Raw genomic sequence first — 19,367 nt, forward strand, 5'->3', positions numbered from 1 at the left:
CGAGAAAAGTGTGGTTTGAAATGTGACAAAATATCCACAATCTTATATGAAGATAATACAACATGCATTGCTCAATTGAATGGAGGATTCATAAAAGGAGATAGGACAAAGCACATTTCACTAAAGTTGTTCTTCAGACACGAGCTTCAAAAGAATGGTGATATCAACGTGCAACAGATTCGATCATGTGATAATATGGCTGATTTGTTCACTAAGTCTCTACCAACTATAACTTTCGAGAAGATAGTGCACAAGATTGGAATGCGAAGACTCAAGCACTTGGACTAAAGTTCTCATCAGGGGAAGTTAATACATGTTGTACTCTTTTTTCCATACAAGGTTTTGTCCCACTGGGTTTTTCTTGTAAGGTTTTAATGAGGCAACCAAAATATGTATTAGTAGAAATGTGTACTCTTTTTCCTTCACTAGAATTTTTCCCACTGGGTTTTTTCTAGTAAGGTTTTTATGAGGCATATTATCTATCAAAATATACATCCAAGGGGGACTGTTATAGATATTATCATATATTGTAGATGTCTATCTTTAGGAGAAATATTAGGGTTAATAACTTTGGGACCAAGTCAATTTTCTCCTATAAATAGAGATGTTCCCTTCATTGTATTTCATCCCTGAAAAGAAATAAGAACTCTCTTCTCTCTTTCTCTACAATACTCGAACCAAGATGCATTAGCACTGCTTCCTAAGAGCAGCGTGTCTACCAATTCCACCATAGCGACCAGTCTTGAACTCATAATAGCCTATCAATTAGTTTTATTGTTTTGTAACAACGATGATTTTCTTTTTTCCTCTCTCTTTTTTCTTACTCCCTCCCTCTCAATTTTAGTGTCTTATTTATTTATTTATTTATTTTTTTAGTCTGTTTTCAAAAAAAGTCTCTTTCTATATTTAGTAAATTGACGATTCAAATATTATACATGACAAGTTTATAATCATAAGATTTAAAGGACATTTTAGTATATTATACACATCTTTAATTTAGGATCATAAGATTTAAAAATCTCTTTTTATTTCTTAATTTTAATGCTTAGTTAAATTAAGACATTTAAATTAAAACGGAGGGTGTATTTTTAAAAGTTTGAGTGGCGAAGAAAGCGATAGATAGTCCGTCAATTTCTATTACCCCAGTTGAGGCCAGCCAATGAGTGAGTTCCAAGTATACAAACCATTATAGGACGGATCAAACTAGAAGAGTGTAGAACATGTTAGATTTCAATTATTAGGATTTATGATAATTATGATAATGATCATATCCACAAGAGAAATGCCCCGTGTAAGAAATGGCCAAATGGATGGTCTTTATAAACACTACTCCAATATAAACATACCCTGCAGCAAATTAAAATAGTAGCAAGGTTTTAGAAAAAGAAAAAGAAACAATCTAGGCAAATAAAAGAGTACTAGAATATGGCAAGTGCAGTGATGATGAGTTCATTTAGCCTTAATCCTTCTCCCTTCAGTACTACTGTGAAAAAGGCATCACTAGCAAGGCCTTCATCCTCCAGACTGAGAGTAGTGGCCAGTGGTGGCAAGAAGATCAAAACTGATAAGCCTTATGGTCCGTTTCTCTAACTTCCTCTTACATTAAAGTAACTAAATTTTACTTGTTTACTCTCTCCGTCTCAATTTATGTTAAGGTACTTGGCTGGTCATAAAATTTAAGAATGATTTTTTTTTTTAAAACTTGTGAACTAAAATAAATCATAAGTGTTTGTGTGGCTAGAAATTACTCTCTCTGGTCCACCTTACTCGTCGTATTTACTAAAATTAGATCGTCCAATATAATTGTCATTTTAAAAAATTAAGATATAATTAAGTATATTTTTTCTTTTCCCTAAGTAATACTTATTGTTGGAAGTAATAAACGTTAACCTAGGTGAAGAGAGGTTAATAAGAGAATATTTATTGAAGAGATTAACATTTTAAATGATTAAAGATAATTAAAAAAGGAGTATGATAGTCAGAACACGTGGTTTCTTAAATTGTTATTAAGAGTGTATCTCATGGTAAAATAGAAAGTAAAGTGGACTGGATGGAGAATCTCCTTAAAGTAAAATGAGAAATTTAAAATTAAATTGTTACTACATATATAGAAAGATAGATGTTAGTATTTTTTTTTCGTACTAACCGAAAAAGAAAGAGTGTCAAATAATTGGGACGGAGGGAGTATAGCAGTTAAAATCGCAAAACTAATTTTTATCACAGTAAAATAATTAACTTTATCCACTATAATAATATCAACTTGATAGATAGGTCTGTCGTTATAATTAATGGATTAATTTAGTGGTTTGCTATTATATTGTTAAGGTTTAATTTCTTTTATCAGATAAAGAATTTTTTTTTTTACTTTAATGTTACAGTGGATAAAAGTTAATTTATTTATTTTTATATTTAATAAAGATTCAGTGATCATATAATAAAATTAACTGTCTTATAGTGGATAAAATTTAGTTAATTTATTTTTATATTTAATAAAGATTCAGTGATCATGTGATAAAATTAACTGTCTCTCCATGTGGCTTTTTTTTTTCATTACTAAGACTATGTAAATGAAAACAAATTGTCATGCAATAAATTATTTGCTGATCGTTGATAACAAAATTTATGTGTAAATTAGGAATTAATGGAGGCATGAAATTGGAAGATGGTGTTGATGCCTCGGGCAGGCCGGCCAAGGTTTGTTCTAATCTTAACAAACACGAAGAAATTGCACCGTTTGACCTTCAAACAGCTGATCTTTAATATTTGCCTTTCAAAATCAAACTTATGCTTAGCAACACATAAGTTCTTAAGTGCGGGGACATAATTTATAAAATATTATAATGGGAAATTACATATTTATGCCTCCAAACGAATTGTTTGTCTTGAGGAGCAAAAATCAAAGACCACCACAAAATAGGTATAGAAGTGCAAATGACCCTCTTGACACCCTGTGTCATGCCCATTACTTTTTATTTTTCTGTAAATTATTTTCTTCGATATAGGTGTATTTGGAAGAGAAGAACTTGTGAAAATGTTTTTCAATTAGTTTATGTTTGGTTGGCTAAATTTTTGAAAAATATTTTTTCTAGAAAATAAATTTCTTAAAAATAAAGAAAATGACTTTCGAGTGAAAATCGGAAAATTAAGTTCTATAATGACATTTCACACTGATTGTCTTCTCTCTACCCTTCAATACATAAATGCGAATACTTTTGAGATAATATTTTCTGCTTATTTATCATACATCAGAAAATAAGTAAGACATTCACTTATTTTTTACCAAAATATTTTTTACGAAACCAATTGTTGGGCTTTAAAGACACTTAGTGGTGGACTATAAAGGTGAAGTGTGAATTGGAAAATAGAGGGCAACAAATTATGGGGGAAACGAAATTTGAAAAAATTAACTTTTTCAAGTGAGCTTTTTCCCACATTGGTGGTGGAAAACAACATTTATATGTTTATATGTAGTAGCATATCTTTTAGCTCATAAAGAGTTGAGAAGAGGGACTCCCCTCGCTATGTCGCCGCTTAGCTTCGGATTGATAATCTTTTTGGATCAAAATTTATTTTTCATTTTCATTTCTTTTTCCTGATATTAATTCCCGCAAAATTTATTTCTTTAATTTAATTTTCGTGGAATTATTTCCCAACGGTTGTTTACGAATTTGAACATTCGCGGCCCAAGTTAAAAGTCATCTTATTCTCGAACAGATACCTTTGGCACCTGTTAGTTGACTATAAATTTTTAGAGGCTTCGCCTTATTTCCGACACTGAAATCACCAACAAAGAAATATATACTCTTTGAAAATCATTCTTCTTCATCCCTTCTTTTGCGCATCGTTTTCAAAGTTGAAAAGTAAGTTTCGTGTGATTTTATGTCGTTTGTTGAGTTCGTTGAAGTTCTGTAATTTTGATTGTCAGTATTGCAGAATAGAGTTTCGTTCTATCTTGAGAGGGGATTAAATTCCTTAAGGAAACATAGTTTTCTGTGGGGTTGAAACTAAAACTTAAATTCCTTAAGGAAACATAGTTTTATGTGGAGTTGAAACTAAAACTTTTGTTTAACGTGTTCTAATTTACCGTTTATAGTTTGATTACAGGAATAACAACATTTCCTGTTACAAACGTTTTCCTTCGTACCAAACACGAGAAAATAAATAAGAAATTGAAAAAACTTTATATGACGGTACGTAGAAAGTAAGTTAATTAATAGCAGCTTGTCGATATAATTTGTAGTGATATTAATTTGGCAAATATTGTTGCTATGCATGTACAGGGAAAGGGTGTATACCAATTCGTGAACAAATACGGAGCTAATGTTGATGGATACAGGTTGGTGATTCTGACTAATTCCCACTTAACAGAAAATGACACTCAAATGAATTAATTACTCTAAAGATGCAGTATCTATTATTAACTCATACAATACTTGGACTAAAATGCAGTCCTATTTACAACCCGGATGACTGGTCTCCGAGTGGCGATGTCTATGTTGGAGGTATGACTTCAATTATTATTTGAGTTTATGTATGTTCTGTGCAGTAATGATGTAAACTTTTGTTAAGTAAATTTTATAAATGGTTACAAAAGAAAAATCATCAAAGTGATATAATTGTGTTTTCTGACAGAACAATCACAAAACTTTCATCTACTAACAAAAAAGTTATATTTATTGGAAAATCCAACATTCTAATGAGTGACAATTATTCTTTACTCTATATTTTTAACCTTTTATATTTCTTGTAAGTGTCGATCAATTTAAAGCGGACTGGCCTGACCTAACTCGACTCACTTTTTAGAAGGTACAAATTAATATATATTGAAAATTGATACATTGTCTGGGATAGTAAGAAATTGCATTTTATGGTAATAGTTACTAGGATACTAGTTATTACTAGTGCATCAGAAGGAATTATCATAGCATCGAGTCGAAAGTAATAATCTCGTGATAAATTAATTTGAATTCATGGACCTTTTTTGTTGTCTGATTGATTTAGAATTGTTTTGTTGGAGTATTTTACGAGAGATTTTGAGAGAATATATATATATATATATATATACAGAAATCATATATACTCGGAATCAGAGAGCTCTGTAAACAAGAATCCTTATTGAATGAAAATCTTGAAAATAAGGAGGCAATATTGAGGGTTTATATGGAAGGTGATTTTTAAAGGAAACGTAAGATACGACATTTGGATATATTAAAAGTGGTGAGATTAGGTGGAGAACTCATGGGAAGATTTTAAAAATTAGGTTAGGTCGGTCCGCTTTTGATCGAGTCTTTATTTATTATAAAAATAAAAATAAAATATATAATATAAAAAATTAACGCTTGTTGGATTTTCTGGCAATTGTGACTTTCCTATTAGTATAGGATGAAAGCTTTATTATTTTTTTTGTCAGAAAACATACTTATGTGATCATTTATGAAATTTACCCAATCTTTGTTCATATTAATAGGTTCATTAGCATATTACAACATGCTAACTCTTTATATCAAACTTGTAATACAATGTAGTGTGTGTATATATATTGAAAAGTCCATTTCTTACTAGGTTATTTCCGGGTCTTGAATACCACCGACAATATTATCTTTGTCGATTTTAATACTATGAATTCTATTATTATCTGTTTGTCTCTGCCTGACTTTAGTATCATTCTTTGTGAACCGTAACTGTTTAAAGCATTTTCACCATAATACTTAATAGTATAATATGATATAGTTCAACACCAGGAGTTTAGCCTATAATTTAGGCTAAATCTGAATACTAAATTTAAAATGTAAAACAAAATAAAGAAAAATTACCTAAAATCTGAAGTTGTGCTCGGAAAGAGTAGAGATGCTGTAAGCTGTAAACTTTTATTATAATTGAAAAATATTTTAGAAGGAGAGAGAAGGTGGTTCTGAAAACATGTCTCCCTTCCTAATGTAAAGATCATTTATATAGAGGATCAAATAAAAAAACTTCAAAATAACTACAGTATAATGGACGACATCTTTTTTACAATTGGCTGACATCTTTTTAACATCTGCAGCAATTTGTATTTGCTAGTATCATGACTTTAAATCAAATTTTGAAATATGATAGCATTATGAAGTCTATTTAATAAATATTTTTTATTCGGAATACAATATCTAATCCCTTTTAAAACTCTATTAAGAGGTTTATAATTTATAACCAATCTAGGAACTTCTCGTTCGTGTTCGGCATGTGTATTAACATAAAAAGTTGTGCATGACCATGGGGACCTAGAGGGCCTTATAAGAATGGGGAATCAGTACACTCAGCGAAAAAGAATATCTTCATCCTAAGCAAAAAAATCCCGGTTAAATTCAATTACTAAGACTATATAGAGCGCTTTAATAAAGCTTTATTATATGAAAATGCTACTAAAAAGCATTCATGGTTCATAAAAAATTGTGTCAATGTTTATAAATAAGGTATACCCAATTGTTTCTGCCAATGGTGGATGAATAATGGTCCATCTGTAAAAAGTCTTTCAGAACCATTCAAAAGTTTATATATTGAATAGGCCAATGTTTCTCATAAACTAATAGAATTGGAGAATAATAATATGTTTATTGAAGGAATTGCTCATATGCATTTCTTCATTTAGTTTTCAATCCCATGGAACATGAAATAATGGTTTGTTGAGGTGGGTAATACCTCGCAAAATGTTCCCTGTCTTCACAGATTTTTTTATACCAAATTCTGGAAGAAACTCGTCCAGAAAAATGTCAAAGGTGATATTCATGACCAAGAATTATACCAAATTAACATGGCTATAGCCGGTTATCGAGAGTTAATTAAAATAAAACAACAGTAAGAAGCTCTTAGTCCATTCAAGCATATTGCCAAGAGAATTCAAATGAAAAAAGGATTCATGACCAAACAGGAGATTATAGCCTCCTATATGTCAAAAGTGAAAAAAAATAAAAAATTAATGCAGAATCTTGAATTAAAAGCGCCGTAACTATGGCATCGGCAAATACTGTTGAGGACAATGATGATGATAGCAATTACTTGGCAGGAGAATCTCAGCCATATGAGCATATCGAGCACATTGATGATACTGATAAATATTTTGAAAAACTTTAAGAGTCAATAAGACAACAGGAAGAATCTTTCCCACAAGCAAATGACAAGAGAAAAGAAAAGATGAAATAATAGAAGTCTCAACAACCTTAATGTTGAAACCTTTAATAAAGGAAAGAAAAACTTTAATAAAGTTTTTATCTTTTTTACTTTTACTTTTTAAAAGGCATCTGTATTATTGCCTTTTTCTTTTGAAATTGTGTAAAGGTGTCGGCCAACTGTAAAAAAATGTTAGCCATTGTACTGTAGTTATTTAAGAGTTTTTTTATTTGATCCTCTATATAATGGATCTTTAGATTAGGAAGAGATGCAAGTTTTTTAGAACCACCTTCTTTCTAGCTCTTTGTAAAATATTTTTCAATTATAATAAAAGTTTGCAACTTACAGCATCTTTACTCCTTCTGATCACCAGTGTTTAAAAAGGCAGGGGCGTAAGGCGGGACGTTTTACATATGCCTCGGTGAGGCGTAAGCCCCGAGGCACGGGGCGTAAGCCCCATGGGTATTTAATTTTTTGTATTTCATAAAATAATATAATTATAATAAATATTTTTAAATAGGTAAAATTACATAAAAAAAATAAAAGAAAAGTGTGTGTATATATATATATATATATATATATATATATATATATATATATATATATAACCTTACAAGTATAAACAATATAATGAAATAAAAGCTATTATGAAATGCAAATCAACTCTAACATCTTAACTTTCAAACAATGAAAAATCACAATTTGTTAAAACAATTTTACTATCATTCTATTCATTGTATCTCCCTATAAACAACTTTATCAGTATTATAATTGAAACGTAACTCCTTCATGAATAAAAATAAAATTACTTTCAAATAGAGAAATAATAAAATATGATAATTTGATACATAGGACAAAAGACCAATGACAAGTGAAAATTCACAATTCGGTTATGTATTCTTAAAAGAAATATTAAGTGATATTCACCCTCACGATGTTCTCATATAGTAAATATGCAATACTACGACTTGTTATTTGAGTTGTAACCAATCTTCTTATTTCGGTAAATGAAAAATTATTAAGTATCAATCATTTGTTAAAGAATTATGAGGGTCAACGGTTTTAATTAAGGAATTTAACATATAATTGTGTAAGAACTGTTAGGCGAGCCCCGAGCGTTAGGCGTTAGGCGTGTTTAGGGCGTACAATCGGGCGCTTAAGGCGTAAGCCTCGCAGGAATTAAGCCCCGCACGTGAGCCCTGAGGCATTTTGCTAGTGCCCCGTCCCGGGGCGAGCCCCGAGGCGAGTCCCAGAACTGCCTTTTAAAACACTGCTGATCACAACCTTCAACCTGCAGATTTTTAGGTAATTTTTCTTTTATTTGGTTTTAAATTTTAAATTTAGTATTTAGATTTAGCTTAAATTATAGGCTAAACTCTTAGTGTTGAACTATATCATACTATTCTAGTAAGTATTATGGTGAAAATGCTTTAAACAGTTATTGTTCACAAAGGATGGTACTAAGGTCAGGCTGATGGTCCTGTTTGTTTGCCAGCTGAGCCGAGATGGCGTAAGGGCTGTTTTTGGATTTGTTTAGAGTTGAACAACCTCCATGACTGGGTTATTAACCTATAAACGTACCTATGTAGTATTATCTATTTCGTGCGATCCGAGCATAAATTATGGTATCAGAGCCATGTTGCAGACATAGATATAGGTGATAGAGAGTTCAACACACTTGTTTAAATGAACATCATTGGAAGAAAAAATACTGTTAAGAATAGTAAAAAAAGAGGAATATGATATGCCTCAACAATTAGATTTTCTAATAAGTGGACAATCTCAAAAAAATCAGACCAAATTAATATATCAAATGGGAACCTTTGAGAAATTAGGTCTCAAATAAGTGGTAAAAATTACGAAGAAACTATTAATCGATTATTATCTGAGAGTGACTTATCCCACTATAAGGAAACTTGTAGATTCATGCACATTGGTTTAGTACAGGTTGCATTTAAGCCACTTACATTAAGAGGCTTAACTAAAAGCTTTATAGCAGCTTTAAGAGATGGCAGGAACCAAAACTGGAAAAAATCCCTAATAGGGAAAATCCAAACCAGTTTGGTATATGATCCTGTATATTTTAATGCTTATTCTAACTTGTAGGTATCCTATGAATATTCTTTAAACGCTTTAATATTAAGTGTCAAGTTACATGGCTATGATTGTATGGCTGAAGCTAAAGTTATATGCATTTGCTATAGGATATATTTGGGAGAATACATAAAACACCTCCCCCCCCCCCCCCCCCTCTCCAACGTATACTCGGATTAATTATGACGCACCCAACCTTTGCAGGCGACCTATTACCCCCCGACCTTATTTTTTATGTATTTTTGTACCCTTTTTTGGCCATTTTTACACGAGCCTCACTTTTTAATTGTTAAGTGTGATACACGCGCCCAGTCTTCTTCTTCATCATTTTTTTTCAGTTTGCTTAGGTCTTCTTGGATTGATTACTACAAAAAAAAAAAAAAAATTGCAAAATCAGAAAGTCTAAAAATAGAAACCACTGTTGTTGGTGATTTTCTTGAAGTAGTGTGTCATTGTTTGAGTTTATATTAGTCACGAACAGATCTAAAAGTTCAAAAAAAAAAAAATTGTTGAAAACGTGATTTAGATCTATGCAAATCTATTTGATTTTTGTGATTTAGATTGGGAGTTATTGTTTGAAGTATGAATTTGAGCTGAACCTAAGTGAACTTTGAGATTTGAAAACTGAATGCGGGCTTGAAAACGTGAATCACCATTGCTGGTTTCTTCATTGTCTGAAAGCTGCGGATTGAAATCTGGGTGTTGTTCATGTGTTGTTGAAATCAGCTTGTCATGATAGATTGGAGCTAAAACTCATTTTATTGACTGATTAGAGAAGCTTGGAAGTGATAAAGTTTTGAAAACCTCCATTGTTGAAATTTTGAAGAAGCCGGAAAGGTGAGCTAGTGTTTTTTGGATTCATTTGTTGGATTGAGCCTATTGGAGAAGGACGTCGAAGCTAGAGAACGTAATAACCATGGAAAGGTGAAAAATTCAAAGCAAAGTAGTCCGCCATTGACGAGCTCCATTGAAGCTTCGAGTTCGAAGTTTCGGGTTGCCACAAACGAACTCCGATTGGAATGGGTAATATCTCAAAAGAATTGAAACGTCGAGAGGAATTCGAAACCTGAAATTTGAGGCTGTTGGGTGGAGATTTGAGGTGTATTTGGTTGAATTTTAAGCAGCTTCTATACCCTCATGCGCTGCTACTTCTAGTTGACACGAAAATGGCCAAAAAAAGGTACAAAAATACAGAAAAAAATAAGGCCAGGGGGGTAATAGGTCGTCCGCAAAGGTTGGGTGCGTCATAATTAATCCGAGTATACGTTTGGGGGGGGGGGGGGGATTTATGTATTTTCCCGATATATTTTAAACCTTTATATTCTATGAATCCTATGTGCACAATTTTGGATTTTAAAAATGAAACTACTTTAATAGAAATTAATTTTGGTAGATCCAAGGTTACAACTCGCAGACCTATTAAATGGGATGAAATTGATTTTCCCCAAAAATGGGTCATAAAGGGAGCTGCCCGTAATTTGAATACAGATGTTACTGAAATTAAACAAACCCAGATGGGACTATCAAGTTAAGGTTCGCAAAACCAAAATTCTTGATAGACAAACATAATAGTATCAACACAAAGTCAAGATGGACTAAATCAAATTCTTTATATCATTCTTATATTTCGCGATTATATTTTTAGATCTTCATCTAGAACTTCTACTTCTCAGATAAGATAAACGAATAATAATAGGATTAATAGTATTAGAATCGACAAAGATAATAGTCATTGGTATTCAAGACACGAAAATTACCGAGTCAGAAATGGATTTTTTAAGTATTTAATGGATAAAGTCCAAAAAATTAATTTTAGTCTGGGATCACCCGCAAGAAAATAGATCAATGACTGAATTTTTCAAACCCAGATAGGAATCATTTAATAAATGATTTTTTGAAAGTTTTGAGACAAAAGAAAGAGCTTATTTCCAAGAAGAATATTATAAAGATGTTTCACAACTTGACAAGATTATATCTTTCGGTTCTTGGTTTATGACGAAACATGTGGAAAATTATATTTCTGTTTTAGAAAGGGAATACCGGTTGACTAATGGAGAAATTATTAATGTTATCTTTCCTCCACAACAATCTTTTCAAATTGAAAAGGATGACAAAGTTCTCCATTTTGCAGCTTTCTCAAAATTATTTGAGAATGATACTTTACAAATCACAAATAAGCATTAGGTGTGTACAAAGTAAACAGACAAACCGCACCAAACCGATAAATCGAGAAAAAAACTCAACTAGCGGTTTGGTTTGACTTGGTTTGGTGTTAAAAAAAAAATCCGACCATAATTGGTTTGATTTGTTTTTAGCTAAAATAAGTCAAACCGAATCAAACCAACCCGACATTACATGTATTCAGTTTTTAAAATATTTTATACATAAAAATATTTATTTGTAATATAATTTATAAATATTTCTTAAATTTTTTCGTAGTTTTTTATCTATTATTATATTATTCAAGTTTGAACTTAGAATTTTGAATGTCAATAAGTTTTATATCCTATGAATGTTAGTAACTCAAATAAAGTTCAAATCAAAATCAAATCAATACTAATGCTAACAAAAGAAATTCAATCTACCACTAAAAATGACAATAATGTTGGATATATATTCTTTAGTTTTGTATAATTGGTTTAGGGAGTGAAAATACATAGCTTAAGTTTTTTTTCTTTGTCATGTAACTAATACTTGTTAGCTGTACTTATTTTAGATGACTTAGTATTTTTAGATTAGGGTCATTTTCTTTATGGTTTATTAATTAGCAATATCTATTTTAACCGATTTTATTATCTTTTGCTGAATATTTAATACAATGTAATCACTTTTCTCACATTTTGTGTTATTTTCTTAAGAAGCACCGTAATTATATAGTTGTATCTTTACTAGGACTAAAGAAATATTTGAAGTAAAAGTGTATATGTTTTGTATCAAGACTATTCCGGGGGGAAAAAAAAGGAAAAATCCGAGAAAATCGAATAACCTGAGAAAATCGGAGTTTGAAAAGCTCGAATTTTATTGGTTTGGTTTGGTGTATAAATTTTAAAACCCGACGCAATTGGTTTGGTTTTGTGTTTAAAAAATTCGAACCAATCCGGTCCATGTACACCCCTACTAAGCATATTAATAATTAATAATATGCTGAAGCAAAAAAATTACGTCAATATTTATATGAATATATTGGGTGAACAGATTATTCTGTTACGTGATAAAATTAAAAAATTGATTTCCAAAATTTAAAAATTACATTCTTCTGCTAACTCTACTGAGGAAAAGCAGGAAACCATTGCTACTCCTAGTGTGCAGTCTCCTCCTGAAATCCAAGATTTTAAATTAAAAGCGTTTTTAGAAATTGAAAAACTGCTTGATGATAAAATTAAAAATATAAAAATCAGTCTGTTGAATGCGGAAGGAGATGAGGATGATTTCGACCTTTCTGATGATGATTATAAACAGAAAGTGTCTGATGAAATTAATTAATAAATTGAAAAAGTATGCTCATAAGCCTACTCAGAGGATGTTTTACTATCCCGTCCCACTCCCCAAGACGTGTTATTTGAAGAAAGTATATTTTAAATAACAGTTATAGTAGTAAAAATATTTATGTGTGGAATATTGATGGTTATATCGAAAGGCAAATTTATAATGTTATACGTATGATGCTCATGTACAACACGATTTGTAAAGCAAATAATAATAACAATAAGACTATTGCTGAAATAATGAGTGTCGGTTTTCCTGACCAATTGAGAGGATGGTGGAATAATTATTTAACCCAAGACCATCGTAATAGGATTCTAATGCTGTCAAAGATGACCATACAATTGGGACAACCCAAGGATAAAATGTTGTCTACTCTTTGGTCATTAATATAATAGAACATTTCTCTAGAAGGTGGTCTGATAATAGTGAAAATATTAAGACTATGCTTCAGAATCTGCGATGCAAAACCTTTGCATCATTTAGTTGGTACACGGATGTATTCATTAGTAGGGTTATGGAGCTACTTGAGTGTAATAACACCCCTTGGAAGTCCAAGTTTATAGATGGGCTACCTAGTTTTTTTGGTAGAAAGTCCAAGTTTATAGATGGGCTACCTAGTTTTTTTGGCAGAAAGAGTTAGGAAAGTTTTCGAAAAAGAGAAACCAACATCAATTATGATGAATACACCTATGGAAAGTTAATAGATACTTGTATCCAAGAAAGTTTATCCCTATGCGATGAGATTAAGCTGAGTCAACAAATCAAGAGATATCGTCTAAATGAAAGATAGCAATTAGGGAAATTCTGTGGACAATTCAGTATGGAGATTGCCAAAACCAAAGAGCCTCATAGGCATATAAGAAGAATAAGAAGGATTTTCAAGCTTTTAATTCTGAATGGAAAAAGAAACGCATGGGAAAGAAAGAAGAAAAAAGGAATTTAGAAAAAAGAAGGATTTCATAAAAAGCAAAAATTCAAATTCTGGCTAGAAATGTGGCAGGATTGGTCCCTATTGTAAAGACTGCAAAGTTAAGCAAAAGATTAATTGTCACGATCTAACCCGCCATAAGTGGCATCCATCTAAATCCTAGTGGGTGAACCAACATACAAAACACCTATCCATTCAATCCGGTTTTTATATAAATCAAGCTAAACAATTATTGCTCATTTAACAACAAAAGAACAAGTAAATCACGCCATAAATACTGTAGTAAGTGCGGAAGTTCTAATTATTGCAATCCCCAAAATTTGAAAGTCATCGTACAGGACTCTAAGCCAAAAACATGTCTAAGAATCTGAAGTCTAACAAGTAATCAATCCATAATGTCTAGAGTACAAAAAGACATCATAGCAAGAAGATCTTAGGGAGGATTGGCATGGGAAGAAGCTCACCCCAAGGTAGTATCAGTACAAACACTATGTACTGGTAAGCATCATAGGTCGACTAAGATTAGTATCATGCATATTTAGTAAAATCAATAGAATAAAACACGCCAATCACCAATCAGGAACATCAGTAAATCACAGTAATTCAACTAAGAACAATCACAATCAATCACTAAGATGTCAAGCATCACAATCACGTAAGTCAACAACGGGAACAAATTTACCATAATAACCACACGCACTGTACATACATGCTAGCTGATGTCTTAGCTCAGTAGTCATGACCTGCAGGGGACCCATGGTGTCTGTGTACCACTCGTTCCGGAATATTCTTCGGACCCGAGCGCAAACCTCCGCTCCGGAACGAACCTCCAAAACGGAACAAATCAATGTACCTCTCGTTTCCGGAACTATCCTCGGACCACGAGCTCATAATTTAGGTCACATGTGTGCCTTTTCATAACAGTGTTTCTTACCTTTCAATATCAATACTCAACTCATCATATCATGACACAATACCATCGAGAAGATTAGATTAGCTTCTCATCACAACACATCACTGCAGATTCACTCACACAAGAATAATGGCATGAAGTCTACACAAACACTCAATTCGCATTCACATAAGAGTGTTGCTACACAATCTCGTGCATGAAAACTAGACATGCTTTGTCCGAAGGAAATCACAAACATACAATCAACTAACTAAAGTCTTAATTCAAGTAAACCGTAACCTACCTCAAAGTAGAGCTGGAACAATGCCCGTCACTCTGCTACAGCCTTTCCTTTCCTCAAAGCCTCAATACGTTCGCTGTCTAAAAATAGAAGGCTCAATGAGTCACATTGTTTAATTTGCAAATACCAAGGCAAGAAATACCTTTCCTTCTCCCCATTCTAAGGGTGGATGATTTTCTAGGTGATAAACAACCTATCAAATCCCCTAATATTCATAAACCATCAATTTATAGCACATTCTATCAAACATTCTCATTACAAACAGCTTTCTATGGCAAAGACATCATTTTTAGAGAACCTTAGGTCTCAATCACTAAGTTTACTATTCTAAATGTTCAATTTATGACAAATAGCAATTAATCAATCCATTTAAATGATAAATACGCGTTAATAATCGCAACCCATTAAGTTTAAAAGGTTTATTGATATTCTAGGGTTCCTACTTCATTTTCACCATTAAAGACCCATGAAGATGATTAAAATAACAGATGGAATGGAAAGCAAAGAGATTTACCTCTCAAGGTTAACTTGCCATAGTTTGAAAATCCTCTTTAGGTACTTGTGGGAAAGTGTGTTGGTGTGTTATGAATGAAAATATAACACTAAGGCATTAAAAACCCAATTCTGTCTTCCTGTCGACCGCTGCAGCGGTCACTACGCTGCTGCGGCGGTCACTACGCTGGTGCAGCGGTCCTGCTAAAGCGGTCAAGCCACCGCTATAGCGGACCCAAGATAAATCCCCTCACCGCTATAGCGGCATTGCCGTAGCGGGCAATGGCCAGCCACAGCGGCCCCAAGAGAAAGTGGTTGACCAGCGCTCCAGCGGTACTCCCACCGCCACAGTGGTGCATTTTGGGCAGTGAGCTAGATTTTTTGTCTAGTTTTCCCCTTATCGCCCCACATTTCATCCAAGGCCTCAAAAACACAACACAAAACATGCAGAATACAAAAAAACGCCCTACGAATCCACCCGCGGCCTCGGAATTCCCAATGGAGTCCGAAATTTCCATAACGACCGGAAGGGTCGTTACATTAATAGTCTTAACATTGATGAGGAATTAAAGGACACGTTGTCCAAATTATTGTTGAATTCAGAACCAGAAGATCCAGGTTTTGATTTAGATACAACAAAGGATTCTGCTTCAAATAAAGATCTCAGAGTTCTTGATAATGAAAGTTATATTTCTTCGGATTCTGATGAAGAATGTGCTCCTTGTCAAATAGGACAGCCTTGTTCTAGTAAAGGCAACAAGGAAGACGATATTCTCTCAGCTCAAAGATTTGAATATCAATATTTTAGATGGTAATAACTTGGTTGAATTATTAAAGATGATCAAAGATTTGGATATCAGGTCTTAGATGATCGATCAAGTTCATGAGGCACCTGAAATCCAAGGTGAAAACAAAACCGAGAATCATGAGGCCCATACACTATGTCTGAAGTTAAAAGACTTCTTGAACAAAGGAGAAACATCATAAGCACTCCCTTACCACAACATAGGACTTGAAAATAGAGATTGATAATCTAAAAAGAGAGAGATCGAATCTCAAGAAAGATAATAGAATTTTGGATCAAAGAATTTCTAGAATTGAGGGCTTCCATGAAGGCAAACAGATTATAGAAACCTCAGCCATTGAAGGTATAGGTAATGAGGCGAATAAAGAATTTCTCCAAACATTTTTTATAAAAATTACTCTTTTAACTGATTACCATTTTAAAAAAGAGTTTACTGCTTTAGTTGATAGTGGGGCAGACTTAAACTGCATCCAGGAAGGATTAATTCCCCCCTGATATTTTTATATAACTACTCATAATCTCAGTTTTGCTAATGGGCAGAAAATGAAAATTAATTTTAAATTACCAAGAATTTATATTTGCAAAGAAAAGGTTTGAATACCCGCAAGGTTTGTACTTGTGAAAAATATTTCAAACCATATAATTTTGGGAAAACCTTTTTTCAAAAAAATATTTCCCATTTTACGGTTAGATGATGACAAAGTTCTCTAGTTTGCAGTTTTTTCAAAATTATTTGAAAATGATACTTTACAAATCACTACTAAACATATTAATGATATGATGAAGCAACAAAACTACGCTAATATTTATATGAATATATTGGGTGAACAGATTATTTTGTTACATGATAGAATTGATAAGTTGATTTCTGAAATCAGAAAACTACGTTCTTTCGAAAAATTACCTTCTTCTGCTAACTCTAATGAAAAAAAAAAATATATCACTGTCACTCCTAGTGTGCAGCCTCCTTTTGAATTCATTTAAAAAAAAAAATTAAACTCTTTCTATGTTACTTCTAATAGAAAAAATTTGGTGGACCTTTCATTTCTTTCCTAACTAGTGATAGAGTTATTGAGCCAAGTGTGTTTTTCCCCTCTTATATCTGAAGCATATTGAAAATTGCAGGTAAGACTGGCTTAGCCATTTGGGCTGTAACGCTGGCTGGACTTCTTGCAGGAGGTGCTCTGCTTGTCTACAACACAAGTGCATTGGCCCAGTAGATAATTAATTATCCCACCAAAAGTTAAAGTTGTATTAATTCGATCTTATACCATATATGTGTAACATGTACTAAAAAGGACTTCTCGGTCTCTTAATCAAATCTGTGTGTGCCATGATTTAATTATGTATTTATTATTATAACCTTTTGCTTCAAGTACCTTGAAAACAATTGACGGTAACATACACTATTAGGCCGTTAAATTTAGGGGAAAGAACACTAATGTCCACTACACAACATCAATGTCCACTACACTCAAAATAAGTAATTCCTTTTACTTTTATACCCCTAAAATTATTTATCCTTCCTACCCATTGTAATTTTTATAGGTAATTGTTTCTTTTTTATTTCTCTACTTTTTATCTTTTTTTCTTTTGTGCTTCTTTTTTTTCTAACTTTTCCCCCTTTTTTTTGTTCGTTTATTTCTTTCCCAAATCATACTATCATAATTTGATTCCATATTTAATTCTAGCTCTTTTATTTTTATTTTTTTTCTCTATTTTTTGAATTTCTTGTTCCTTTTTAATTTCATCTATTTCTTTTCTTTTTATTTTTTTATCTCCATAATTTAATTTCATTCACCTTTTTTGTTAGTTTTATTTATTATTCCTTTTTAGTTCTTGTGATTTTTATTTATTTTTTCTCTTTTTTTTAATTTCATTTTTTCAAATTATTTATTTCTTTAGTTCCTGTTTTTTTTGCCATACTTCTACTGTTTGGCTCCTTTTTTTTTTTTTTTTTATCTTTTATTTTTTATATCAATAAGAGGAATACCTGATATATATATATTTTTTCTGTATCTCAAAATACAACATATTTTAGCATATAGTATATTAAATCAGTAGCAGTTGAAGTATACTATTACAGTATATTATGATACCCACATGGTATATATTATATATTAACATGATAAGATATGGGACTGTTAGTCAGAAAAACACTCATTACTCTATCATACCCACAGGGCACATATTATATACAGATAAAGTATCATAGAACGTTGGATCATTTCTTCAAAAAAATGCTACTCAATCTTCAGTGATACCCATATGGTATATCAGATACTAACATGGTATCATACACTGACTCAAGAACACATTGAGTTCTCTATGATACCAACTTGATATATCATATACTAACAAGGCAGCATAGATAGCAGAGTCGTTTCAACACCGTTCAATCCTCTATGGTGCTCACACGATATATTTATATACTGTCAGAGTATCATAGAGAGCTGGTTCATTTCTTTAAATTAAAAAAAAAACACTCTTTTGCTCTCTATGGTACCCGCACGGTATATTCATATTCTATCAGGATATCATAGTAGGCCGGTACATTTCTTCCAAAAAAAAAAAAAAAAACACTCCTCAGTCCTCTATGATAAGATACCCACACGGTATATTCATATACTGTCAGGGTATCATAGAGGACTGGCCCATTTCTTCGAAAAAAATACTCCTCGGTCCTTTATGATACCTACACGATGTATTCATATACGGACTGACAGTTTATTCATTCAAGAAAAACACTCATTTCACTATGATACTAACTTGGTATATATCATATACTGACATAGTATCATAAATGACTTACTCATTCCTTCAAAAGAAAACACTCCTAGGTCTTTTATAATACTCACATGTTATATTCATATACTAACAGAGTATTATTAAGGGCTTGATTCATTCCTTCAAGAAAAACACAATTCATTTCTTAAAAAAAAAAAAAAAACTTTTATGTCTTCTATGATACCAACATTGTATACATATACTGGCACGACATCATAAAGGACATGTACATTCTCTCAAGACAATTTTTTTAATAAAAATATAACAAATACAGTTTAAGTTTAATTTTGATAATATTTTAATTATTATATCATTTTTTGCAAGTTAACTTTTATAAAAAAATTATTAGAAAAATAGAGTCATATTTTTAATCTAAATTTTATTTTCATTTGCAAAAGAGAAAAGAAATTAAAAACATATTTTCTAGTAATTTAGGTTT

The 19,367-nt window shown here is 31.9% G+C and overlaps 1 protein-coding gene across 3 annotated transcripts; it reads left to right on the forward strand.

Annotated features, from left to right (window-relative positions):
- Positions 1-1,312: 1,312 nt before the first annotated feature.
- LOC132636266 (photosystem II 10 kDa polypeptide, chloroplastic-like) lies at positions 1,313-17,516 on the forward strand. 3 transcript variants are annotated; one of them, XM_060353038.1, is made up of 5 exons: positions 1,313-1,576; positions 2,636-2,694; positions 4,281-4,336; positions 4,450-4,502; positions 10,011-17,307. In XM_060353038.1, exons 1-5 carry the CDS (start codon positions 1,426-1,428, stop codon positions 10,076-10,078), a joined length of 387 nt encoding a protein of 128 aa, XP_060209021.1. In that variant the 5' UTR covers positions 1,313-1,425; the 3' UTR covers positions 10,079-17,307. The 3 variants fall into 3 exon arrangements, with proteins under 3 accessions (XP_060209021.1, XP_060209023.1, XP_060209020.1); XM_060353040.1 differs by having other exon boundaries at positions 1,316-1,576; positions 9,964-17,307; XM_060353037.1 differs by having other exon boundaries at positions 1,324-1,576; positions 17,267-17,516.
- The last annotated feature ends 1,851 nt before the right edge of the window (positions 17,517-19,367 follow it).

This window comes from Lycium barbarum, chromosome 4, assembly GCF_019175385.1.
Source record: "Lycium barbarum isolate Lr01 chromosome 4, ASM1917538v2, whole genome shotgun sequence".
Lineage (NCBI taxonomy): Eukaryota > Viridiplantae > Streptophyta > Magnoliopsida > Solanales > Solanaceae > Lycium > Lycium barbarum.